The sequence below is a fragment of the Saccoglossus kowalevskii genome, chromosome 3 (genome assembly GCF_978046115.1).
Source record: "Saccoglossus kowalevskii chromosome 3, keSacKowa6.1, whole genome shotgun sequence".
Classification (NCBI taxonomy): domain Eukaryota; kingdom Metazoa; phylum Hemichordata; class Enteropneusta; family Harrimaniidae; genus Saccoglossus; species Saccoglossus kowalevskii.
In genome coordinates this window covers 32,650,241-32,673,297 of record NC_140643.1, presented here as the reverse complement: position 1 = coordinate 32,673,297, position 23,057 = coordinate 32,650,241, and the positions used below count along the sequence as shown (strand labels likewise).

General features: G+C 35.0%; 1 protein-coding gene across 2 annotated transcripts; it reads right to left on the bottom strand.

Annotated features, from left to right (window-relative positions):
• Window positions 1–525: 525 nt before the first annotated feature.
• Window positions 526–21,074, bottom strand: LOC102802184 (histidine ammonia-lyase-like). Of its 2 annotated transcripts, none has more exons than XM_006825923.3 (18): window positions 20,923–21,074; window positions 10,962–11,033; window positions 10,743–10,818; window positions 10,400–10,466; window positions 10,044–10,207; window positions 9,813–9,955; window positions 5,178–5,225; window positions 4,993–5,044; window positions 4,765–4,860; window positions 3,903–4,057; window positions 3,454–3,534; window positions 3,208–3,273; window positions 2,958–3,036; window positions 2,772–2,864; window positions 2,476–2,610; window positions 2,112–2,220; window positions 1,627–1,696; window positions 526–1,252 (listed from the first exon to the last, which is right to left on the bottom strand). In XM_006825923.3, the coding sequence occupies exons 1-18, from the start codon at window positions 20,941–20,943 to the stop codon at window positions 1,199–1,201; spliced, it is 1,581 nt and encodes a 526-aa protein (XP_006825986.3). In that variant the 5' UTR covers window positions 20,944–21,074; the 3' UTR covers window positions 526–1,198. The 2 variants fall into 2 exon arrangements, with proteins under 2 accessions (XP_006825986.3, XP_085353193.1); XM_085497067.1 differs by lacking the exon at window positions 20,923–21,074 and adding an exon at window positions 12,652–12,704.
• Between the last annotated feature and the right edge of the window lie 1,983 nt (window positions 21,075–23,057).

Below are 23,057 nucleotides of genomic sequence, written 5' to 3'. Positions count from 1 at the left end.
CTTCTTGTGCGATATTACGATCGTTGTACGTGGTATAGCTCGTTCTGGGTAATGGTCAGAACACCATTGAACGCCATTTTGTACGCGTATGTATTCAGAATATTGAAAGTAATCCCGTAACCAAGCTACATGTACATGTGCACGCCTATACATTTACATGATAACACGGCCATAAAACATGCGCGGTTGTAAGTCGCAAACACAGAGAAAAAAGGTGGCCGGAATTAGACTGCAACATACATTCAGTGTAACGTCTCTGGGTCAATCTGTGGGCCGGTTCCTTGGTTACCAGAGTAAACAGGCGTAACATAATCTCTATATAAGTATAGGGTTCTGGGAGCTCCCTATTAATATCACCTCAATTCTTTGTGTTCCATTCAGCAATACATTTGTAAAACACGTCCTTTGTAATAGTTTCTACACATTACAGATACCCTCACCTGGCCTTGGTTTGTAGTATATCACGTACATGTAGTCACCAAATTCCAATTGTAGAAGAAATAATCATATCAAAGACACATAATATGCACTTTAAATATCGTATTTTATTCAGATAACATTTAAAATTACAAATTACAATTTGCTCAAGTACAGACCGTCGCACTGTCATATGTTTACATTTTTGCAAACCGGCATGCGAAAGTCCGATAACAAATCACTTACCGATCAGCAATAGCGATCTTTCCATTTACTGTGACACAAACATATATTTAATATCAACAACAAGCTTAATATACGCCACCAACACATCTGGCATCAGATCAGCACGTTAAATGTTAGCCATTTATGTTAAACAAATGCATTAGCCATCTTGGTATCACATAATTTGATATTTTACATTGATAATGTTTAGTTCCAAAAATAACACAATAACTGCTTTATCCGGATTTAGTTATGTATATAATATGTAAATATATTTTAATATTAAATCTATCGGTTGATCTGTTTACATTCACAAAGCACACACAAATACATTGTTTTGTTGAAATCTCACCATGTATACGGTTTCACATCAAATCAAATTAATTAACATATTTCTGTTCATTTAAAATCTCATTAGCCATATATATATATTACAGAATGTATTAATCAAATAGTTTAACAATAGCATATTATTTATATAGCACGATAACGTCTTCGCTTCCTACATGTACGCATTATGACGTCATTCACAAAGGTCGGCGTTGATGACGCCAGTTCAACCCATAGTTTTATTGTAATGTTGGATATATGGCTCCACACACGCCCATATCTAAAAAAAAACACATTCGACATTTTACTACATATATGGCAATTATTTACTTGTGACTTTTTACAAAAAATGCAAATACTATTTTTTTGTCTCCGCAAACGATATGTGGCTTATGTCACGGTCTAACCCGTCCAAGCAAAAGACAAGTGCTGTATTCCCGAGAAGCTGCGCAAACAAGTCATCTTATCTACTGTCTGTTCTCATGATTACCATGACACCGTTCACTCACGTGCTTTCAAATACCGTATAGCCACTTTAATGTACATTTCGCGCATGAACTCATTTATGAATGGACTATAAATAAATACGTAAATAAATTTACATTGTGTGTATGTATGAGTAATTCATTGTCATTGTCAGTGATAATACATTACCTTTTCTTCTTGCAGAAGTTTTGTGACAGCATTAATGTCAGGAGCCATGAAACGATCTTTAACCCAAGGTCTGGTGACAAACATGGAAACTCATTATTACTAATACTTATTAATGACAATTGATGAAGTCAGGATATATACAAGGCAAATTTCTTGAATATTAAAACTAATTATCACATGAGCAGGCAACCGAGATTCTAGCGTTTTCCAGGCATAGTTATAATGGCAGAATGTTGTGATCGATTCACAACGAAACCGTAACCTTTGACCTCGGTGTGTTTGTCGCTCCTGCTTTATATCTCGACGTTGTATTAAGCTGGCCCACATTCTCTTGCTTTGTGCCAGTGCTATATTGTTCTTACTTATGCTGTTATCGAATATTAGTATTTTCAATGGACCATTATGTCACGTTTTCTTATCCAACGGACACCACACCGCTCAAATAAATCATCGGAGCAAAACACAATAATGAAGGCAATACTTACTTAGCCACTGTACGCACCAAGTCATAAACAGCCTGTAATGGTTTAGTAGTCTTATAAGGTTTCAAGAATTCAAGTCCCTGGCAAGCAGCTAGTAGTTCAATGGCAATAACTGTTAAAAGTAATATATTTTAAATGTAAGTCTCGCAATAGTCTACACTTTCGAATTTCGTGCAAATACTTTTTTTTCACGTGTTGCGTGCGTCTTATCGGACCTATATTGAATACGACGTGAAGTGACGACCACGGTACTATAATTGTCGGAGCTGTTCAAACACCCTGAGCGGAACAAAAACATAACATGTAAACATCGCCGAATAAACGGCATGATACATACAATGTCAAATTAATGTAAATATGTACATACCTTGTTCCACGTGTTCTACCACGGTCAGCGCCTTTCTTGCAGAGAATCCACCCATTGATACGTGGTCTTCGGACCCAGCACTGGTTGAGATGGAATCCACGGACGATGGATGCGTCAACACTTTATTTTCAGACACTAAATGAAATCATAACCATATTTGATTTGTTTATTAATATTAAATTCTTCCGTTTTAGTCACGTGTAAAGTAATACCATTGCACATTTTTAACTTGCACGAAATCGTAGAATGGAATATGTTGGGATTATCTTCTTCGGTGTTTTTGTCCAACAACCTACCTAAAGCCGCAGCAGTACAATGAGCGATCATAAAACCCGAATTCAGACCACTATCTTTGACCAGAAATGCAGGAATCTCGTCTGGCGTGTAGTCTGTAAAAATAATATAGAAATTGATTCGAGGTTAATACGTTGTAATCCATTCAGCAAACACAATGGCGTGCTATGCAAGGATTATACACTTACTTCGGTTACACATTCTATTTATTCTACGTTCGCTCATATTAGCAATTTCATGAATACCAATTGCCAAGTAGTCCAGTGCCTGTGAATTGAAATTAAATAAATAAATGCGATATTACATAGCGGTACCATCTTGTTTACAATGTATACCCTCTACATAAAGGGATATTATAAATTAATGATACTGACACTGATAAATAATTAACTTTTCCGTCGTGAAATCTCGTCTCAGGTGAGACAGGATGAATCATACCTTTGCCGGATACTCTCCGTGGAAATTGCCTCCTGATAAGATTTCATGCCTCTCAGGGAATACCAACTACCACACTGATTAAGAAACAACAACATTCAATAAAGCTCCCATCAAATCGAATATCGTGATAACAGTCTTGGATGGTGGGGTTCATAGTCGAGAACTATAGGTGTGTTTGAATGATTGTCATTAAAATAGTCATTAAACAATGAAATATGCATGCAATGTGATCAACATCAAGGATACAGGGTTGTCGGTTGAAGAATTCATTTCGGTAGTCAGAATTCCGGCAACAAAGTCAATTGTGTCATTCGCAATACCATGGACCTGGAAAACAGATATATTGTTTTGTAGTTAATTAATTGTAACCATGATTATCAGTAGTCCAAATTTACATTACCGAAGGTGGAACAACACATGTTCTCATTTCATTCCACAATAATTGAGCTATAATATTGTTACAATCTTACGAACTGTTGATATAAATGTCATAGATTATGGACGTATGGACACTCGCAGTGCTAAAAGATGTGTTGGCAGTCTTTGCTTCACACTTGTAAAATGTAATCAATAGAAGAACTGCAGTGCTAGTGATTTCAGTGTTAGATACGTCCTCTAAGGAGCAATAGATACTATTTCCAACAAATTGTTCACACAGGCTTTAGTGAGTAGCGCCAACATGCGGCCATATATACCTGTGGGATACATCTGAGCGAATAGTTGTCTTGAACCTTCTTGTGTGACTCATAATGCTCAAATATCTCGGAAGGAAACACCTCGGAATGGATGAGCGATCTAAATCTGCGTGCTACTTTCACTTGACCAGTATGTGGTCTTGCTGCATGGATATCTGTATATACAACGTATATTTATGTGAAGTTCATAATCAGCTAGAAACATAACACTGAAATTTGCAGGCAAAAATCTAATTAACAGTGTATCAGTATATTTGGGTTAAATATATTGACTGAAATTTTTTATTGGCGAACTATTTGTTTATAACTATTGCTTTCTGTTAATGGTTTTTTAATTTCAAATTTGAAAGACAATATTTAATAATGCACAAAACCCCAAAACAAAATTCACTCAAAAATGTAATCAACATTGTGTATGTATTCTCTGCTATCTACTATCCGTTTTAAATGAACTTGTTATTGGGAAATTTCTATTCTAAATTACATCTGTATAGCTGTCTTACAATAAATAGCAGTCTGGGGCTGCAATTCCTAAGGTGCCCTACCTTCTATTGCAATGTAATTTTCACACTCAAAGATTCGTTTAAAATATGACACAAAAACCTCAAAATTTGTCTTTTTATTTGTTTTTATTTTACAGAAATATTCATGTGAACCCGTGAAAACAAATAAATTCACCAGTAATGTTTCACTTGTGTCAGAGATTATCATGCACGATCTACTTGGGACTGCTTTTTGAGTAGATCAATCCGCCCAGAACAAAATCTCTTGGTGTGTTTTCTTCAATTGTTTACATTCACATACATACTATTACACAACAATCGTCACACATACATACAGTGCTAAACGTGATTTCACTTACCAGCGTCAAAAGCAGCGTCGGTGCCTTTGAACACATCCAAAGTTATGGCTGCAACCACATCGGCTTGTCTGGCAATAGCTTTTGCTTTTTCCAAAGCTGAAACGAGAAAACAAGACAATACATACTGAAGATCACGTCAGTATGAGATTGAACACTCTTTAACGACACCGATTTATGAAAGACACTGGATATGCAATCGTATGTATTAATACATTATGAGTAACGAACCTAATGTTCCAATGGCTGTTATCAACTGGGCACCATTGATGAGACTTAAACCCTGTGAAGAAATATAAAATTCTTGGCGTGAACATTAGATGTTACGTATACGTAGACTTGTAATTTGAATCTAATAATGTGCTGTTTATTAGAACAAAATGAACATACGAACAGCATGGCAAGAAATATTTTACCTCTTTGGGGCCAAGTTCTATCGCCTTCAGTCCATGCGATTCCAGTACCTATGAGAACAAATAGTTATTGTAATCAATTGTACAACTGATTTGATGATAATCCTAAATGAAAATGATTATCGTAGTTAACTTTGTAAAAGGTTATCAAGGTCAACCTGGACCTTCACAAGTGGCTATACTGGTTAACCTGGATCTTTACAGACGGATATATGGTTAACCTGAACGTTTAAAGATGGTTACCATTACTAACCTGGGCCTTTTTAGATGGTTATGGTTAACCTGAACCTTTAAAGATGGTTATTATGGTTAATCTGGACTTTTAAAGATGGTTATCATTACTAACCTGGGCCTTTTTAGATGGTTATGGTTAACCTGAACCTTTAAAGATGGTTATTATGGTTAACCTGGATTTTAAAGATGGTTATCATTACTAACCTGGGCCTTTTTAGATGGTTATGGTTAACCTGAACCTTTAAAGATAGTTATTATGGATAACCTGGACGTTTAAAGATGGTTATCATTACTAACCCAGGCCTTTTTAGATGATTATGGTTAATCTGGACTTTTAAAGATGGCTATCATTACTAAACTGGGCCTTTTTAGATGATTATGGTGAATCTGGAATGTTAAAGATGGTTATCATTACTAACCTGGGCCTTTTAGATGGTTATGGTTAATCTGGACTTTAATGATGGTAATAATTACTAATCTGGGCCTTTTAGATGGTTATGGTTAATCTGGACTATTGAAGATGGTTATCATTGCTAACCATGGCCCTATTAGATGGTTATGGTTAATCTGGACTTTTAAAGATGGCTATCATTACTAACCTGGGCCTTTTAGATGGTTATGGTTAATCTGGACTTTTAAAGATGGTTATCATTACTAATCTGGGCCTTTTAGATGGTTATGGTTAATCTGGACTTTTAAAGATGGTTATCATTACTAACCTGGGCCTTTTTAGATGGTTATGGTGAATCTGGAATGTTAAAGATGGTTATCATTACTAACCTGGGCCTTTTAGATGATTATGGTTAATCTGGACTTTTAAAGATGGTTATCATTACTAATCTGGGCCTTTTAGATGGTTATGGTTAATCTGGACTTTTAAAGATGGTTATCATTACTAACCTGGGCCTTTTTAGATGGTTATGGTTAATCTGGACTTTTGAAAATGGTTATCATTGCTAACCTGGGCCCTATTAGATGATTATGGTTAATCTGGACTTTTAAAGATGGTTATCATTACTAACCTGAGCCTTTTAGGTGGTTATGGATAATCTGGACTTTTAAAGATGGTTATCATTACTAACCTGGGCCTTTTAGATGGTTATGGTTAATCTGGACTTTTAAAGATGGTTATCATTACTAACCTGGGCCTTTTTAGATGGTTATGGTTAATCTGGACTTTTGAAGATGGTTATCATTGCTAACCTGGGCCCTATTAGATGATTGTGGTTAATCTGGACTTTTAAAGATGGTTATCATTACTAACCTGGGCCTTTTAGATGGTTATGGTTAATCTGGACTTTTAAAGATGGTTAACATTACTAATCTGGGCCTTTTAGATGGTTATGGTTAATCTGGACTTTTAAAGATAGTTATCATTACTAATCTGGGCCTTTTAGATGGTTATGGTTAATCTGGACTTTTAAAGATGGTTATCATTACTAGCCTGGGCCTTTTTAGATGATTATGGTTAATCTGGACTTTTAAAGTTATCATTACAAACCTGGGCCCTATTAGATGGCTATGGTTAATCTGGACTTTTAAAGATGGTCATCATTACTAACCTGGGCCTTTTTAGATGATTATGGTTAATCTGGACTTTTAAAGATGGTTATCATTACTAACCTGGGCCTTTTAAATGGTTATGGTTAATCTGGACTTTTAAAGATGATTATCATTACCAACCTGGACCCTTTTTAGATGATTATGGTTAATCTGAACTTTTAAAGATGGTTATCATTACTAACCTGGGCCTTTTAAATGGTTATGGTTAATCTGGACTTTTAAAGATGGTTATAATTACTAACCTGGGCCCTATTAGATGGTTATGGTTAATCTGGACTTTTACAGATGGTTATCATTACTAATCTGGGCCTTTTAGATGGTTATGGTTAATCTGGACTTTTAAAGATGGTTATCATTACTAACCTGGTTCTTTTAGATGGTTATGGTTAATCTGGACTTTTAAATATGCTTATCATTACTAACCTGGGCCCTATTAGAAGGTTATGGTTAATCTGGACTTTTAAAGATGGTTATCATTACTAACCTGGGCCCTATTAGATGGTTATGGTTAATCTGGACTTTTGAAGATGGTTGTCATTACTAACATGGGGCTTTTAGATGGTTATGGTTAATCTGGACTTTTAAAGATGGTTATCATTACTAATCTGGGCCTTTTAGATGGTTATGGTTAATCTGGACTTTTAAAGATGGTTATCATTACTAACCTGGTCCTTTTAGATGGTTATGGTTAATCTGGACTTTTAAATATGCTTATCATTACTAACCTGGGCCCTATTAGAAGGTTATGGTTAATCTGGACTTTTAAAAATGGTTATCATTACTAACCTGGGCCCTATTAGATGGTTATGGTTAATCTGGACTTTTGAAGATGGTTTTCATTACTAACATGGGGCTTTTAGATGGTTATGGTTAATCTGGACTTTTAAAGATGGTTATCATTACTAACCTGGGCCCTATTAGATGATTGTGGTTAATCTGGACTTTTAAAGATGGTTATCATTACTAATCTGGGCCTTTTAGATGGTTATGGTTAATCTGGACTTTTAAAGATGGTTATCATTACTAATCTGGGCCTTTTAGATGGTTATGGTTAATCTGGACTTTTAAATATGGTTAACATTACTAACCTGGGCCCTATTAGATGGTTATGGTTAATCTGGACTTTTAAAGATGGTTATCATTACTAATCTGGGCCTTTTAGATGGTTATGGTTAATCTGTACTTTTAAAGATGGTTATCATTACTAACCTGGTCCTTTTAGATGGATATGGTTAATCTGGACTTTTAAAGATGGTTATCATTACTAATCTGGGCCTTTTAGATGGTTATGGTTAATCTGGACTTTAAAAGATGGTTATCAATACTAACCTGGGCCCTATTAGATGGTTATGGTTAATCTGGACTTTAATGATGGTAATAATTACTAATCTGGGCCTTTTAGATGGTTATGGTTAATCTGGACTATTGAAGATGGTTATCATTGCTAACCATGGCCCTATTAGATGGTTATGGTTAATCTGGACTTTTAAAGATGGCTATCATTACTAACCTGGGCCTTTTAGATGGTTATGGTTAATCTGGACTTTAAAAGATAGTTATCATTACTAACCTGGGCCCTATTAGATGGTTATGGTTAATCTGAACTTTTAAAGATGGTTATCATTACTAACCTGGGCCCTATTAGATGATCTTGGTTAATCTGGACTTTAAAAGATGGTTATCATTACTAACCTGGGCATTTTAGATGGTTATGGTTAATCTGGACTTTTAAAGATGGTTATCTTTACTAACCTGGACCCTTTTTAGATGATTATGGTTAATCTGAACTTTTAAAGATGGTTATCATTACTAACCTGGGCCTTTTAAATGGTTATGGTTAATCTGGACTTTTAAAGATGGTTATCATTACTAATCTGGGCCTTTTAGATGGTTATGGTTAATCTGGACTTTTAAAGATGGTTATCATTACTAACCTGGGCCTTTTAGATGGTTATGGTTAATCTGGACTTTTAAAGATGGTTATCATTACTAACCTGGTCCTTTTAGATGGTTATGGTTAATCTGGACTTTTAAAGATGGTTATCATTACTAACCTGGGCCCTATTATATGGTTATGGTTAATCTGGACTTTTAAAGATGGTTACCATTACTAACCTGGGCCTTTTAGATGGTTATGGTTAATCTGGACTTTTAAAGATCGTTATCATTACTAACCTGGGCCCTATTATATGGTTATGGTTAATCTGGACTTTTGAAGATGGTTGTCATTACTAACATGGGCCTTTTAGATTGTTATGGTTAATCTGGACTTTTAAAGATGGTTAACATTACTAACCTGGGCCCTATTAGATGGTTATGGTTAATCTGGACTTTTAAAGATGGTTATCATTACTAATCTGGGCCTTTTAGATGGTTATGGTTAATCTGGACTTTTAAAGATGGTTATCATTACTAACCTGGGCCTTTTAGGTGGTTATGGTTAATCTGGACCTTTAAAGATGGTTATCATTACTAACCTTGGCCTTTTTAGATGGTTATGGTTAACCTGAACCTTTAAAGATGGTTATTATGGTTAACCTGGACCTTTAAAGATGGTTATAATTACTTACCTGGGCCTTTTGAGATGATTATGGTTAACCTGGACTTTTAAAGATGGTTATCATTACTAACCTGGGCCTTTTTAGATGGTTATGGTTAACCTGGACTTGGAAGATGGTTATCATGGTTGACATAGACCTTTACAGATGATGGTTATCATGGTTAACCAGGGTCTTTGTTATTGTGGTTAAGGCATTTATAGATATAATGGCAATGGTTTCTGTAAATATTATTCATAATACAATAATTGAGTCAGTCCAATATCAAAAACTCACTTCATACCTCATTTGCTTTACCAAACTGTTGTGTATCTGGGTTCCACATGTCTCCTTCTCCCATCATTCCTAGCGACAGATGTGCCAACGGTGCCAGGTCACCACAAGCACCAACTGTGCCCTTTTCGGGAACGTACGATAAACAGGATGCTTAAAATACAAAGAAACATGTTATAGTCATAGTAACAGTTTATAATCAATTTTAAAAATGTCAGTTTTTAAAAAAAATGGAACTCACCATTGAAAGCGTTTATGAAACGTTCCAATGTTTCAACAGATATTCCGCTGTTTCCTCTGGCCAGTACATTGATTCGAATCGCCATCAACATACGTGTCTTTTGCGGACTCAGCGGCTCTCCTACTCCAGATGCATGTGATCGGATAAGGTTTTCTTGTAGTTCACTGTAACGTAAAGCAGACATTACTGTTATATTTAAAAGGCAAGGGTGGGGTCATGATATGAATTAGCTTTAAGAATTAAGATGAATTGAATGACACATATATTTCATTGTTTGAATAAAAACCCCTCGCAGAATTACAATGATGTTAGATATTTATATGTATCTGTATGCTTTCCATTGATCATTTTCTTACCAAAGTTTGTCTCTTGGGATCACTTCTGATCTCAGCTCTCCAAATCCAGTGTTTACGCCATATATTACTTGATAATATAATATAATATAATATAATATAATATAATATAATATAATATAATATAATATAATATAATAGAATAGAATATAATATAATATAATATAATATAATATAATATAATATAATATAATATAATATAATATAATATAATAGAATATAATAGAATATAATAGAATATAATAGAATATAATAGAATATAATATAATATAATATAATATAATATAATATAATATAATATAATAGAATAGAAACAAAATCTCATAAAAATACAAGCAAGTAGTACCTTTGGTGTCGTCTTCCAGTATATCGTCTATAACCTTCTTCGATAGTTTGACACTTAACAATGCATCAGCTGACAGCTGGGAATAATAAAAGTATAAAACCAATGAGTAAAAAACTAAATTGTATGTCAGATTGCATTACTCGGTGTAGAAGATAAAAACGAAACATTTCGTTTCTTTGCTCATATATTAGAGTTGGTATAGTGGTCTATGGAACACACCTTAATGATTGCACCACCCTTTCCAAGGACCATTAATTGTTCCGGTGTCAGGTTCTTTCCAGTGATGAAAATCTAAAATATACAAGTTATATATTCATAATTTGAGCAATGTAATATTGTTGTATATATCTTGTTAATCGTCGTCTGTACTACAGATGAGATACAACACTGTTTGTGCGGCGATGAATTCAATCAAAGAGCGATTATAGATATAAACGTAGACATATATGCCATATGCGGATATATAAACAAATGATAATTATACAAATTATATATTTAAACTGCAAATTGTTGAACAAACATTAATCAGATCTCCGGATTATTCCAGATACACATGATCTTATTGAGTTGGATCTGATACACAAACATGAGAAATGTCAACGCAATGTGGCTGGCGATCCATTCACAAACATATTCGTTACAAAAGAAAGCTTAGAAAGCACTCCCGTGTGCGAGAGAGTATTGAAGACACATTATAATTATTCAAAAATTTTAAATTAGCATTTAAAACAAGAAGCTTGGCAACTAATATTTGTCTGCTATTTGAGATGCACAACATTTGAACCTTATTATCAACATTTATAATATTACAGAAAATACATTTTATTTTACAACTGTGGTTTTCAGTGTAATTCCAGAGCACCTCTGTGATAAATTCAATTTAAATCAGTTTTGTTCAGATAATCAATATCTATGTTTTTCAACATAAAATTAATCATGTCTGTGGATTACCCCAATGAACTTATTAATCAATTACTATCCATTCATTTATTTCTGTGTATTGGTGTAAAGCTGAAATGTAAATTATTATGCAAATTGGACAATTAATATGAATGTATGTATACTCAAACCTAATTAAATCGTCGCATTGTCTTAGAGATTCATTGAAATAAGATGATAAGTACTTGAAATGTTCATGAAAAAGCTGAAAATGTATTAATTATGCTAATTAGGTACTTTGTATGCTTACATTTTTTACCGAAAACCAATTAAATCTGTGCAGTAGTCCACATAATCTATGTACCAATTTTTATCAAAATCTAAGTAGTGGTTCCTTAGATATCAGTGAAACAATCATGCGTATTAATTATCATGCAAATTAGATAATTAATATGCATAATTTTTTACCAAAACCTAATCAAATCTGCGCATTAGCCCAGAGCATCTATATAGCAAGTTGTATATAAAAAAAACATATGGTTCAGTGGAACAGATCTAGACACATACACCCCCATACATAAACACATACATACAGACGGACTAACTGCAAAGACTCCCATTGTGTACTTTGCATACAGGAGTCAACTATATATTTTGTCATGAAATGGAAAAATCCGTGAGAACCATCCAAAGTACACATAAAATATGCCTCTGTGTGTGTGCCAGATAATCTGGCTGAAAAAGTTGCCTGACAACAATGGTCAATGTGAATAGCTAAGGAATCGATCAGTTTTTATGATTGGGGCTGGGCCGGTAATGTTTTGTAAATGTAGAAACAAAATCAATAAACCCCCCTGTATCCACAATGAAAATTATGGTGCCCCCGACAAAGACTGAACGTAATGTGACACCCCCCAATTTTCAGTTCTTTTAGAAACATTTTTATAGTTAATTATTTAGTTTAGTTGTAGTTAGTCTGTGTAGATTGTCTGTATACTATAGTCATTGAGTGAAAAATAAATGTTTATACAAATCAACGAAACAGTGCATGTCTCCAAGTGCCTGCTTGTATCCCAGATCTTGTTGTCACTGTATACCGCACTTCACTGTGATCCTCCTATTCACTGACCAGAAAGAAAGTTGTAAACATTTGTGAGGAACTCAAACTTCAATACTGTATACAGGAGGGGGAGGAGCAGGAGTTGAAGAAGGAAGAGGAGAAGGAGGAGGGGGAAGAAGAAGAAGAGGAGGAAGAAGAAGAGGAAGAGGAAGAGGAGGAGGATGGAGAAGTAGAAGGAGAGCAAAGTGAGAAGGAAGAAAAGGATGTTTTAGAATAGAAACAGAAGGATACAGATTAACGAACGGAAAGGAAAAAAAGAAGAAGTAGCTGGGAAATATAGGAATATAAATAAAGAATAAGATAAACCAATGTTTGCTATATTTTACTAATTACTAATTTTTTTATATCATACTTTATTGTGTTTCCTGTAAATTTCCATACTTTTAGTCATGTGACAGTGATTGCTAACTGCAAATAATTAATAGCTTAGAATCTGTCAACCTATTTATTTCCACTTACTAATATTTATTTATTGTGGTATAATTTACACATTTACATAAAGCACTTTTTATATTTAGTGCCCGTTCGGACGCAGTCCGAAAACGGGGACTTATGTTTTGACCTTCGTGTGTCCGTGCCTTCGGGCCTGTATCTTAGAAATGCCTGGACCAATCACAATCAAACATCACACATGCAGCATAAATGACATTATACATATGCACATCAATTTGTTCCACGGTCTGATTCAAGATGGCCGAATGGCAGTCATTTTTGTACTGAAAAATCGTCAAAATTAAGCATTTCTCGGTTGTTTACAGATGGATTTTGTTCAATTTTTTTTATATACATTGGATATTATAGGACCTTGATGCACGTCATTTTGTTTTTTAGATAAGATTCAAAATGGCCGATTGGCGGCTATTTTTTTAATGAATGTGGTTCTAGTGCCATATCTCTGACTTACTTTGAAGGAGTATGTTCAAATTGTAAATATTCATTATACATGTCATAGATATAGATATATTGGTTTGACGATCCTATTAAAAATGACCGAATGGTGGCCATTTTTGTGCTAAAAAATCATCAAATATCAAGCATTTCTGGCATTTATCCATGGATTTCGTTCAAACTTGGTACATACGTTAAACATTACGGGTTCCTGATGCACGTCATTTTATTTTTCAGATTGGATTCAAAATGACTGACTGGTGGCCATTTTGTTTTAATGAATGGGCTTCTAGAGCCATCTCCGACATGCTTTGACTGATTATGTTCAAATTTTACATATTCATTATACAATGTACGTCATATATACATGTATTCAAAATGGCTGATTTTGTTTTAATTAATGCTGTTCCAGAGCAATATCTCTCAATGTGGACAAGTACTCGTTTGACGACCAGATACAAATGTCAATCATTTTAATGTTAAACAATCATCATAATCCTATTCTTGACATGGTTATATTTCAGCTATATTACTATAAACAAAACTATATATCTTAAATTCGATAACTAACAGGGACTATGTCATGCATGGCTAGTTTTATTTAATTTATTGTTCTGTAGTCAATATAAATTATTTTACATATAACCGACCATACTTTACAGGGTGTTGTCATGTACTGTATTTGTCAACATTTACATTGACATTATTGCAATTTATAACTAGTTTATTTCTGTTTACAGTTTATATTTACAAATCACATTCAAGACTTAGATCGTGTTGTGCTATTTTCACATTTAATGTGTTGGCATTAATTGTTGCAATATTGTTAATATTCCATTTCACAAGTTTTTATATTATTTGCTGTCATACGCCATAAATTATTTATGTGGTGCACCGCAATAAATTATAATTAAAATACCGATATTTGCTAGTGTACTAATTTCGAAATGCTATAGAAATACAATACCGATAATACCAGCCTGAAAAGAAAGTAACAGTTTATACTTGCAAAATTCTGTGAAGAAAGTATGGCTTGTTGTAACTTATAATTTGCAATAATTTATAAATAAGGTGACCCCCCTCAAATGCTGTCTGAAAAAAACTGACCCCCCCGCTCTTGATACTTCAGAAATAAGGAGCCCCGGAATTTGCCGGCCCAGCCCCGGCTATAATAACTGATCCGTCCCTAAGACGGGTACGAAATCGACTCATTCGCATATTTTATAGTTAGAACCGCCACAATAACGGACGACGGATAATCAGTAATATGAATAGCCCAGCTCCGCCCCAGCTAAAAAGTTAATGCAGCCACTCAAGACTGAACGAATAGAGCCGGAAAAGTCTCCGCTGGCGGCGCTATAAAATGTCGAAGTCTTTTTCTTCTCACACATCTACACGTGTTACCAATTCAGTATGATAAGAAGCGTATACATACTTCTGATTACCACAATAGACAAGCTGCATACCGAGACCGAAAATACGTGGTTGCAATGTTTCATGATCAAAGCTTTCTATTAAATAATTGGACGTTCAAATATCATTCGTGAGATACGGCTGAATCGTTCATTACATATTAACGTTTTTAGCACCTTTTTGTACGTACTGCGCATGCTCGGCCTCGTTGTCTAGTATTGCACCACGCATGCGTCCCTGCCAACGTCATTAGGTCAATGGCACGAAGTGGCACATCTGTGCATTTGTTTACTAAGCTGCAGCCAAAACTCTGATAGGTATTCATATTTCAGAAGTATATCTGCGGTGGCGAACTTAAAGTAAACGCTATGCTAAATATTTGCGTCATTGTCAGATGCACTAAAATAGCTGCTAAGTCCCAATGCCTTTGACAAATGTCTGGCTGATGTACACAGAACAACCCAGACTGCTCATATCAGAGCCCACCGAAATCAACTGGTGTGTGCTCCTAAATGTTGTTTACTGGTAATTATTTTATAAAATGTGGTATTTTTGAAACTGTAGAGTAGTGCATAGGTTAATGTTTCTCTCTCTTTAAATTAAAAAAAATGTTAATGTTAAATGTCGGCTTTGAAAACTCACCGAAATGCATATGATCATAATGCCACCTAATAATGAAATCTATTGAAATTCATGTGCAATAAATGCTCTCACTACCAATCTACTTTAATATTATTTCAATATTTAATAAGACGTTGTAGTTCTTGCTATCAAAAAATATATTGAACAATTTTGAGTTTCATTATGTTTACCCATTGCTTTATCCCACTGACAGCTTTCATATTTTAATTAAGAGTTTAAAAACATAAATTTTCCATGATAACTACCGCTTGTCTCCTTTCTCAACACCAAGCCACAAATCTCCATTCCCTAAAAGCATTCTACAACAAGTATTGAATCCATGTCTACTTCACAACAAACCGACTTCAGTCAAATCCTTTTACTAATTTATAGTTGTATATTCTGTATCCGACTGTTGTATGTACATATATTGCGTTTTTCTGACTCGGTGTGCTTGCTGCTCTCGACAGTATGCATTTCAGTAGAGCTGACAATGACGTAATAATAATGTAAGTACATGTATGTTATATTTATTTTCAAATATTTAAATATTATTTTCAAAACTCGGAATGATTTAAAAGACCGTGAGCAATATTCTACTGTCACTAGGCGATAATCTCTTGGATCAATTACAGTACAAATCACGTCCCTCTGTCTGTGTGTTAATGTCCATCCATATAGATCGTATGTTCGAGATACTAGACAGACTGCTTGAAATACTGGATAGGTAGCCGCCCACAATAAGAGTTCATTCTCCTCATTAGTTAACCGAAAGTGAAACCACTGCTTCATGAATAGTAATTTGGAGAATAGTCTTGTACACTATTTCCATATAATTTCAGTGTGTCATAGCCACGATTAAAGCGGAAGGGTCGTCACCTGCGCACGTGCGGGAATTAAAGACCCAAGCGACGATTTCAACACACGCTAAAAATGCAAAGGCTCATGGGTAGACGCTTGTTTGTAAACAAGGACACCGACGAAATCACCTCTTGTGTGCTCTGGAATGTTGTTTACGGTAATTATTTTTATAAAATGTGGTATTTTTGAAACTGTAGAGTAGTGCATAGGTTAATGTTTCTCTCTCTTTAAATTAAAAAAAAAATGTTAATGTTAAATGTCGGCTTTGAAAACTCACCGAAATGCATATGATTATAATGCCACTTAATAGTCAAATATATTGAAATTCATGTGCAATAAATGTGCTTTCTATTAAATAATTGGACGTTCAAATATCATTCGTGAGATACGGCTGAATCGTTCATTACATATTAACGTTTTTAGCAGTTTCTGTACGTACTGAGCATGCTCGGCCTCGTTGTCTAGTATTGCACCACGCATGCGTCCCTGCCAACGTCATAAGGTCAATGATACGAAGTGGCACATCTGTGCACTTGTTTACTAAGCTGCAGCCAAACTCTGATACGTATTCATATTTCAGAAGTATGTCTGCGGTGGCGAACTTCTGTGTTTATGTATGTTGAAGTAAACGCTATGCTAAATATTTGCGTCATTGTTAGATGCACTAAAATAGCTGCTAAGTCCCAATATTTAATAAGACGATAATGTTCTTGCTATCAAAAAATATATTGAACAATTTTGAGTTTCATTATTTTTACCCATCGCTTTATCCCACTGACAGCTTTACATATTAACCACAGAATGTTCATGATTACTACCGCTTGTCTCCTTTCTCAACACCAAGCCACAAATCTCCATTTCCTAAAAGCATTCTTCAACAAGTATTGAATCCATGTCTACTTCACAACAAATCGATTTCAGTCAGATCCTAATAACTAATTTATAGTTGTATATTCTGTACCCGACTGTTGTATGTACATATATTGCGTTTTTCTGACTCGGTGTGCTTGCTGCTCCCGACAGTATTGCATTTCAGTAGAGCTGACAATGACGTAATAATAATCTAAGTACATGTATGTTATATTTATTTTCAAATATTTTTATTTTATTTTCAAAACTCGGAATGATTTAAAAGACCGTGAGCGATATTCTGCTGTCGCTAGGCGATAATCTCTTGGATCAATTACAGTACAAATCACGTCCCTCTGTCTGTGTGTTAATGTCCATCCAGATAGATCGTATGTCTGAGATACTAGACAGACTGTTTAAAATACTGGATAGGTAGCCGACCCCAATAAGAGTTCATTCTCCTCATTAGTTAACCGAAAGTGAAACCACTGCTTCATGAATAGTAATTTGGAGAATAGTCTTGTACACTATTTACATATAATTACAGTGTGTCATAGCCACGATTAAAGCGGGAGGGTCGTCACCTGCGCACGTGCGGGAATTAAAGACCCAAGCGACGATTTCAACACACGCTAAAAATGCAAAAGCTCATGGGTAGACGCTTGTTTGTAAACAAGGACACAGACGAAATCAACTGTTGTGTGCTCTGGAATGTTGTTTACCAGTAATTATTTTTATAAAATGTGGTATTTTTGAAACTATAGAGTAGTGCATAGGTTAATGTTTCCCTTTCTTTAAATTAAATTTTTTTTTAATGTTAAATGTCGGCTTTGAAAACTCACCGAAATGCATATGATCATAATGCCACCTAATAATGAAATCTATTGAAATTCATGTGCAATAAATGCTCTCACTACCAATCTACTTTAATATAATTTCAATATTTAATAAGACGTTGTAGTTCTTGCTATCAAAAAATATATTGAACAATTTTGAGTTCCATTATTTTTACCAATTGCTTTATCCCACTGACAGCTTTACATATTAAACATAAATTTTCCATGATAACTACCGCTTGTCTCCTTTCTCAACACCAAGCCACAAACCTCCATTCCCTAAAAGCATTCGACAACAAGTATTGAATCCATGTCTACTTCACAACAAACCGACAGTCAAATCCTAATAACTAATTTATAGTTGTATATTCTGTATCCCACTGTTTTATATACATATATTGCATTTTTCTGACTTAGTGTGCTTGCTGCTCTCGACAATATTGCCTTTCAGTAGAGCTGACAATGACGTAATAATAAGTACATGTATGTTATATTTATAATACATGATTCATAATCATCTACTTTTATTTGATCACATCTATCTAAGAATTACCTCGAATACCTCGAGCTCCAAAAATCTTTGAGAAGCTGTTAGGTAACTCAATTGATTTGTTCACTACACATGTGTGACAGCACTTTTAACCTTGGAAAACAGATCACTATTAAATGATTGTTACATTTGACACTCAATTATTTAGAAAAGAACAAAAATAAACAAGCCATGCAAGGCACAGTCTCCGTTAGTTATCAAATTTAAGATATATAGTAATATAGCTGGAATATAACCATGTCAGGAATATGATTTTTTAATATTAAAATGATTGACATTTTTATCTGATCGTCAAACAAGTACTTGGTCATATTGAGAGATATTGCTCTGGAACAGCATTCAAAATAAGCCATTTTGAATACATGTATATATATAACATGATGTATAACGAATATATAAAAATTGAATATAATCAGTCAAAGCATTTAAGAGATATGGCTCTAGAACCCCAATCATTAAAACAAAATGGCCGTCAGTCAGCCATTTTGAATCCAATCTGAAAGATAAAATGACGTGCATGAGGAACCCGTCTAATGTATGTACCAAGTTTGAACGAAATTCTTCCATTAATGCGAGAAATGCTTGATATCTGATGATTTTTTAGCACAAAAATGACCACCATTCGGGTATTTTGAATAGGATCGTCAAACCAATAAATCTGTTTATCTATGACATGATGCATAATGAATATTTAAAATTTGAATATAATCAGTCAAAACAAGTCGGAGATATGAGTCTAAAAGCCCATTCATTAAAACAAAATGGCCTCCAGACAGCCATTTTGAATCCGATCTGAAAAATAAATGATGTGCATCAGGGACCTTTAATGTCTAATATATGTACCAAGTTTGAACGAAATCTATCCATAAATGCCAGAAATGCTTGATATTTGATGATTTTGTAGCACAAAAATGGCCACCATTTAGCCATTTTGAAAAGGATCGTCAAACCAATATATCCTTCTATCTATGACATCATGTATAATGAATATTTGAAATTTGAATATAATCAGTAAAAGCAAGTCAGAGATATGGCACGAGAGCCACATTCATTAAAACAAAATGGCCACCAGTCGGCCATTTTTAATCTTATCTGAAAAACAAAATTATTTGCATCAAGGTCCCTTAACGTCTAATGTATATACCAAATTTGAACAAAATCAATTTGTAAACAGCCGAGAAATGCTTGATTTTGATGATTTTTAGCACAAAAATGGCCGCCATTCGGCCATCTTGAATCAGATCGTGAAACAAATTGATGTGCATATGTATAATATCATATGATGTATGTGTGAAGTTTGATTGTGATTGGTACAGGCATTTTTAAGATATAGGTTCGGACGCACGCACAGACGCACGCACGGACACACGGAGGTGTCTGAACGGGGACTAATAAGCATAAACTATCAGTATATAAAAAACTAGATATAAAACATGCATAAACATTGCCAAGCCAGACAGATAAGGGCCAATCTGTTTGTAAGTGGAGACTGTGGGTCTAAACAGGACAGTTTGATTATTATTTGTCAGTGATTGGTCGTCATGCAAGTTTGGTATACATAATTCCAGTCTCCCCTGAAAATGATAGAGGGTGGGTGTCAAATACATGAACAAATCGTGTCTTCCGATCTGTGTGCCAAATTCTCAATCATATCGCTTGCATGCCCGAAATGCAAGGCAGACCGTGTGAATACTGGATAGCGAGTTACCCCTGAGATAATGGACAGACCCGTTCCCCTGACGACTGAAACGAAAGTGAAAGCATCGCATGGTGAATATTAATTTGAAGAATAGCTTGACACATTATTTCTATGTAATTCAAGCATCATATCCACGATAATTAAGGAAATTCCACTTTGCGCAAACATATTTCAAATTTTTGCTAAGCTGAATATATAACAGTAGGAGGACAGGGAAGGGTGTGGCACTAAATGTAAGTCAACAGGGAAGGGTGTGGCACTAAATGTGAAGACAAACATTTGTGCAGCAAATCGGTTTTTGCAATTTACACGCACAACATTGAGCTGTAACTCAAAACGAATAGTTTGAAAAACTAATGAAATAGATGCTGAAACTATTCTCTATTTGATTTTTGAATATGAATTATAAATGTTTACGAATTGTAAAAACTTAAACTGAACAAAATAAATAAAAAATTACAAACCGTGGTTCTGTCGTCTGCCATGATTGAAGCAAGGTTTGATCTTGTCTACATTTCCAAATTGAAAACTAGCGTTTTTGTAGTGAATGTGAGTAATAATTCGAAGAAACAGTGACAACATCGTAATACCCATGGAATCAGACATTACGTCATTGGTGTACCACGTGATACATTTTAACCAACTAAAATCCCATACATTGACAATTTACATTTTAATTAGGGAAATCCCGGTTATGGCGTCACATCGCCTATATCGAAAGTTGTAAGTCTGCCAAATTATTTTGAGACTGCGTAGGTATATTATGAAAATGAGTCAGTGCAATGCAATTCAGTAAACACGAATTTCTGTAATGTATGAGCGAACAAAAGGGTTTGAAGGGTTTGCTATTTTTGCAAATTTGTTTAAAATTGTCTTCATGTTCACATTTTGGCGGAAGTCTTTCAATTTCAACTTAATAGTTTATTAATGTTTAGTAAAAGCATTTGAAAATGAAATAATAAATTATATAATTTAAATAACTATAATTCAAAAAAATAATTTTTAAACTTTTTTATTTTCACACCAATGAAAACGATTGCACAAGATTGAACAACACAACAAAATGAGCTAGCCAGTACAAATGTACATGGGATCCATGTCAGTGTCACCAAAATGGGTTAGCCAGTATAAATGTACATGCGATCCATGTAAGTGTCACCAAAATGGGCTAGCCAGTACAAATGTACATGGGATCCATGTCAGTGTCACCAAAATGGGTTAGCAAGTACAAATGTACATGGGATCCATGTAAGCGTCATCAAAATGGGCTAGCCAGTACAAATGTACATGGGATCCATGTCAGTGTCACCAAAATGGGCTACCCAGTACAAATGTACATGGGATCCATGTAAGTGTCACCAAAATGGGCTAGCCAGTACAAATGTACATGGGATCCATGTCAGTGTCACCAAAATTGGCTAGCCAGTACAAATGTACATGGGATCCATGTCAGTGTCACCAAAATGGGTTAGCAAGTACAAATGTACATGGGATCCATGTCAGTGTCACCAAAATGGGCTAGTCAATACAAATGTACATGTGATCCATGTCAGTGTCACCAAAATGGGCTAGCCAGTACAAATGTACATAGGATTCATGTTAGTGTCACCAAAATGGGCTAGCCAGTACAAATGTACATGGGATCCACGTAAGTGTCACCAAAATGGGCTAGCCAGTACAAATGTACATGGGATCCATGTCAGTGTCATCAAAATGGCCTAGCCAGTACAAATGTACATGGGATCCATGTCAGTGTCACCTGAATGGGCTAGCCAGTACAAATGTACATAGGATTCATGTTAGTGTCACCAAAATGGGCTAGCCAGTACAAATGTACATGGGATCCATGTAAGTGTCATCAAAATGGGCTAGCCAGTACAAATGTACATGGGATCCATGTCAGTGTCACCAAAATGGGCTAGCCAATACAAATGTACATGTGATCCTGTCAGTGTCACCAAAATGGGCAAACCAATACAAATGTACATGGGATCCAATGTCAGTGTCACAAAAATGGGCTAGCCAGTACAAATGTACATGGGATCCATGTCAGTGTCATCAAAATGGGCTGGCCAGTACAAATGTACATGGGATCCATGTCAGTGTCATCAAAATGGGCTAGCCAGTACAAATGTACATGGGATCCATGTCAGTGTCACCAGAATGGGCTAGCCAGTACAAATGTACATATGATCCATATCAGTGTCACCAGAATGGGCTAGCCAGTACAAATGTATATGGGATCCATGTAAGTGTCATCAAAATGTGCTACCCAGTACAAATGTACATGGGATCCATGTCGGTGTCACCAGAATGTGCTAGCCAGTACAAATGTACATGGGATCCATGTAAGTGTCACCAAAATGGGCTAGCCAGTATAAATGTACATGGGATCCATGTCAGTGTCACCAAAATTGGCTAGTCAATACAAATGTACTTGTGATCCATGTCAGTGTCACCAAAATGGGCTAGCCAGTACAAATGTACATAGGATTCATGTTAGTGTCACCAAAATGGGCTAGCCAGTACAAATGTACACGGGATCCATGTAAGTGCCACCAAAATGAGCTAGCCAGTACAAATGTACATGGGATCCATA

Coding starts and splice junctions, on each gene's coding strand:
- LOC102802184 (XM_006825923.3), bottom strand. CDS start 20,943: ATGGCAGACGACAGAACCACG. Junction 9,956..10,043: donor TTTCATAAACGCTTTCAATG/GTGAGTTCCATT, acceptor TTGTATTTTAAG/CATCCTGTTTATCGTACGTT. Junction 4,058..4,764: donor CGACGCTGCTTTTGACGCTG/GTAAGTGAAATC, acceptor TTGTATATACAG/ATATCCATGCAGCAAGACCA.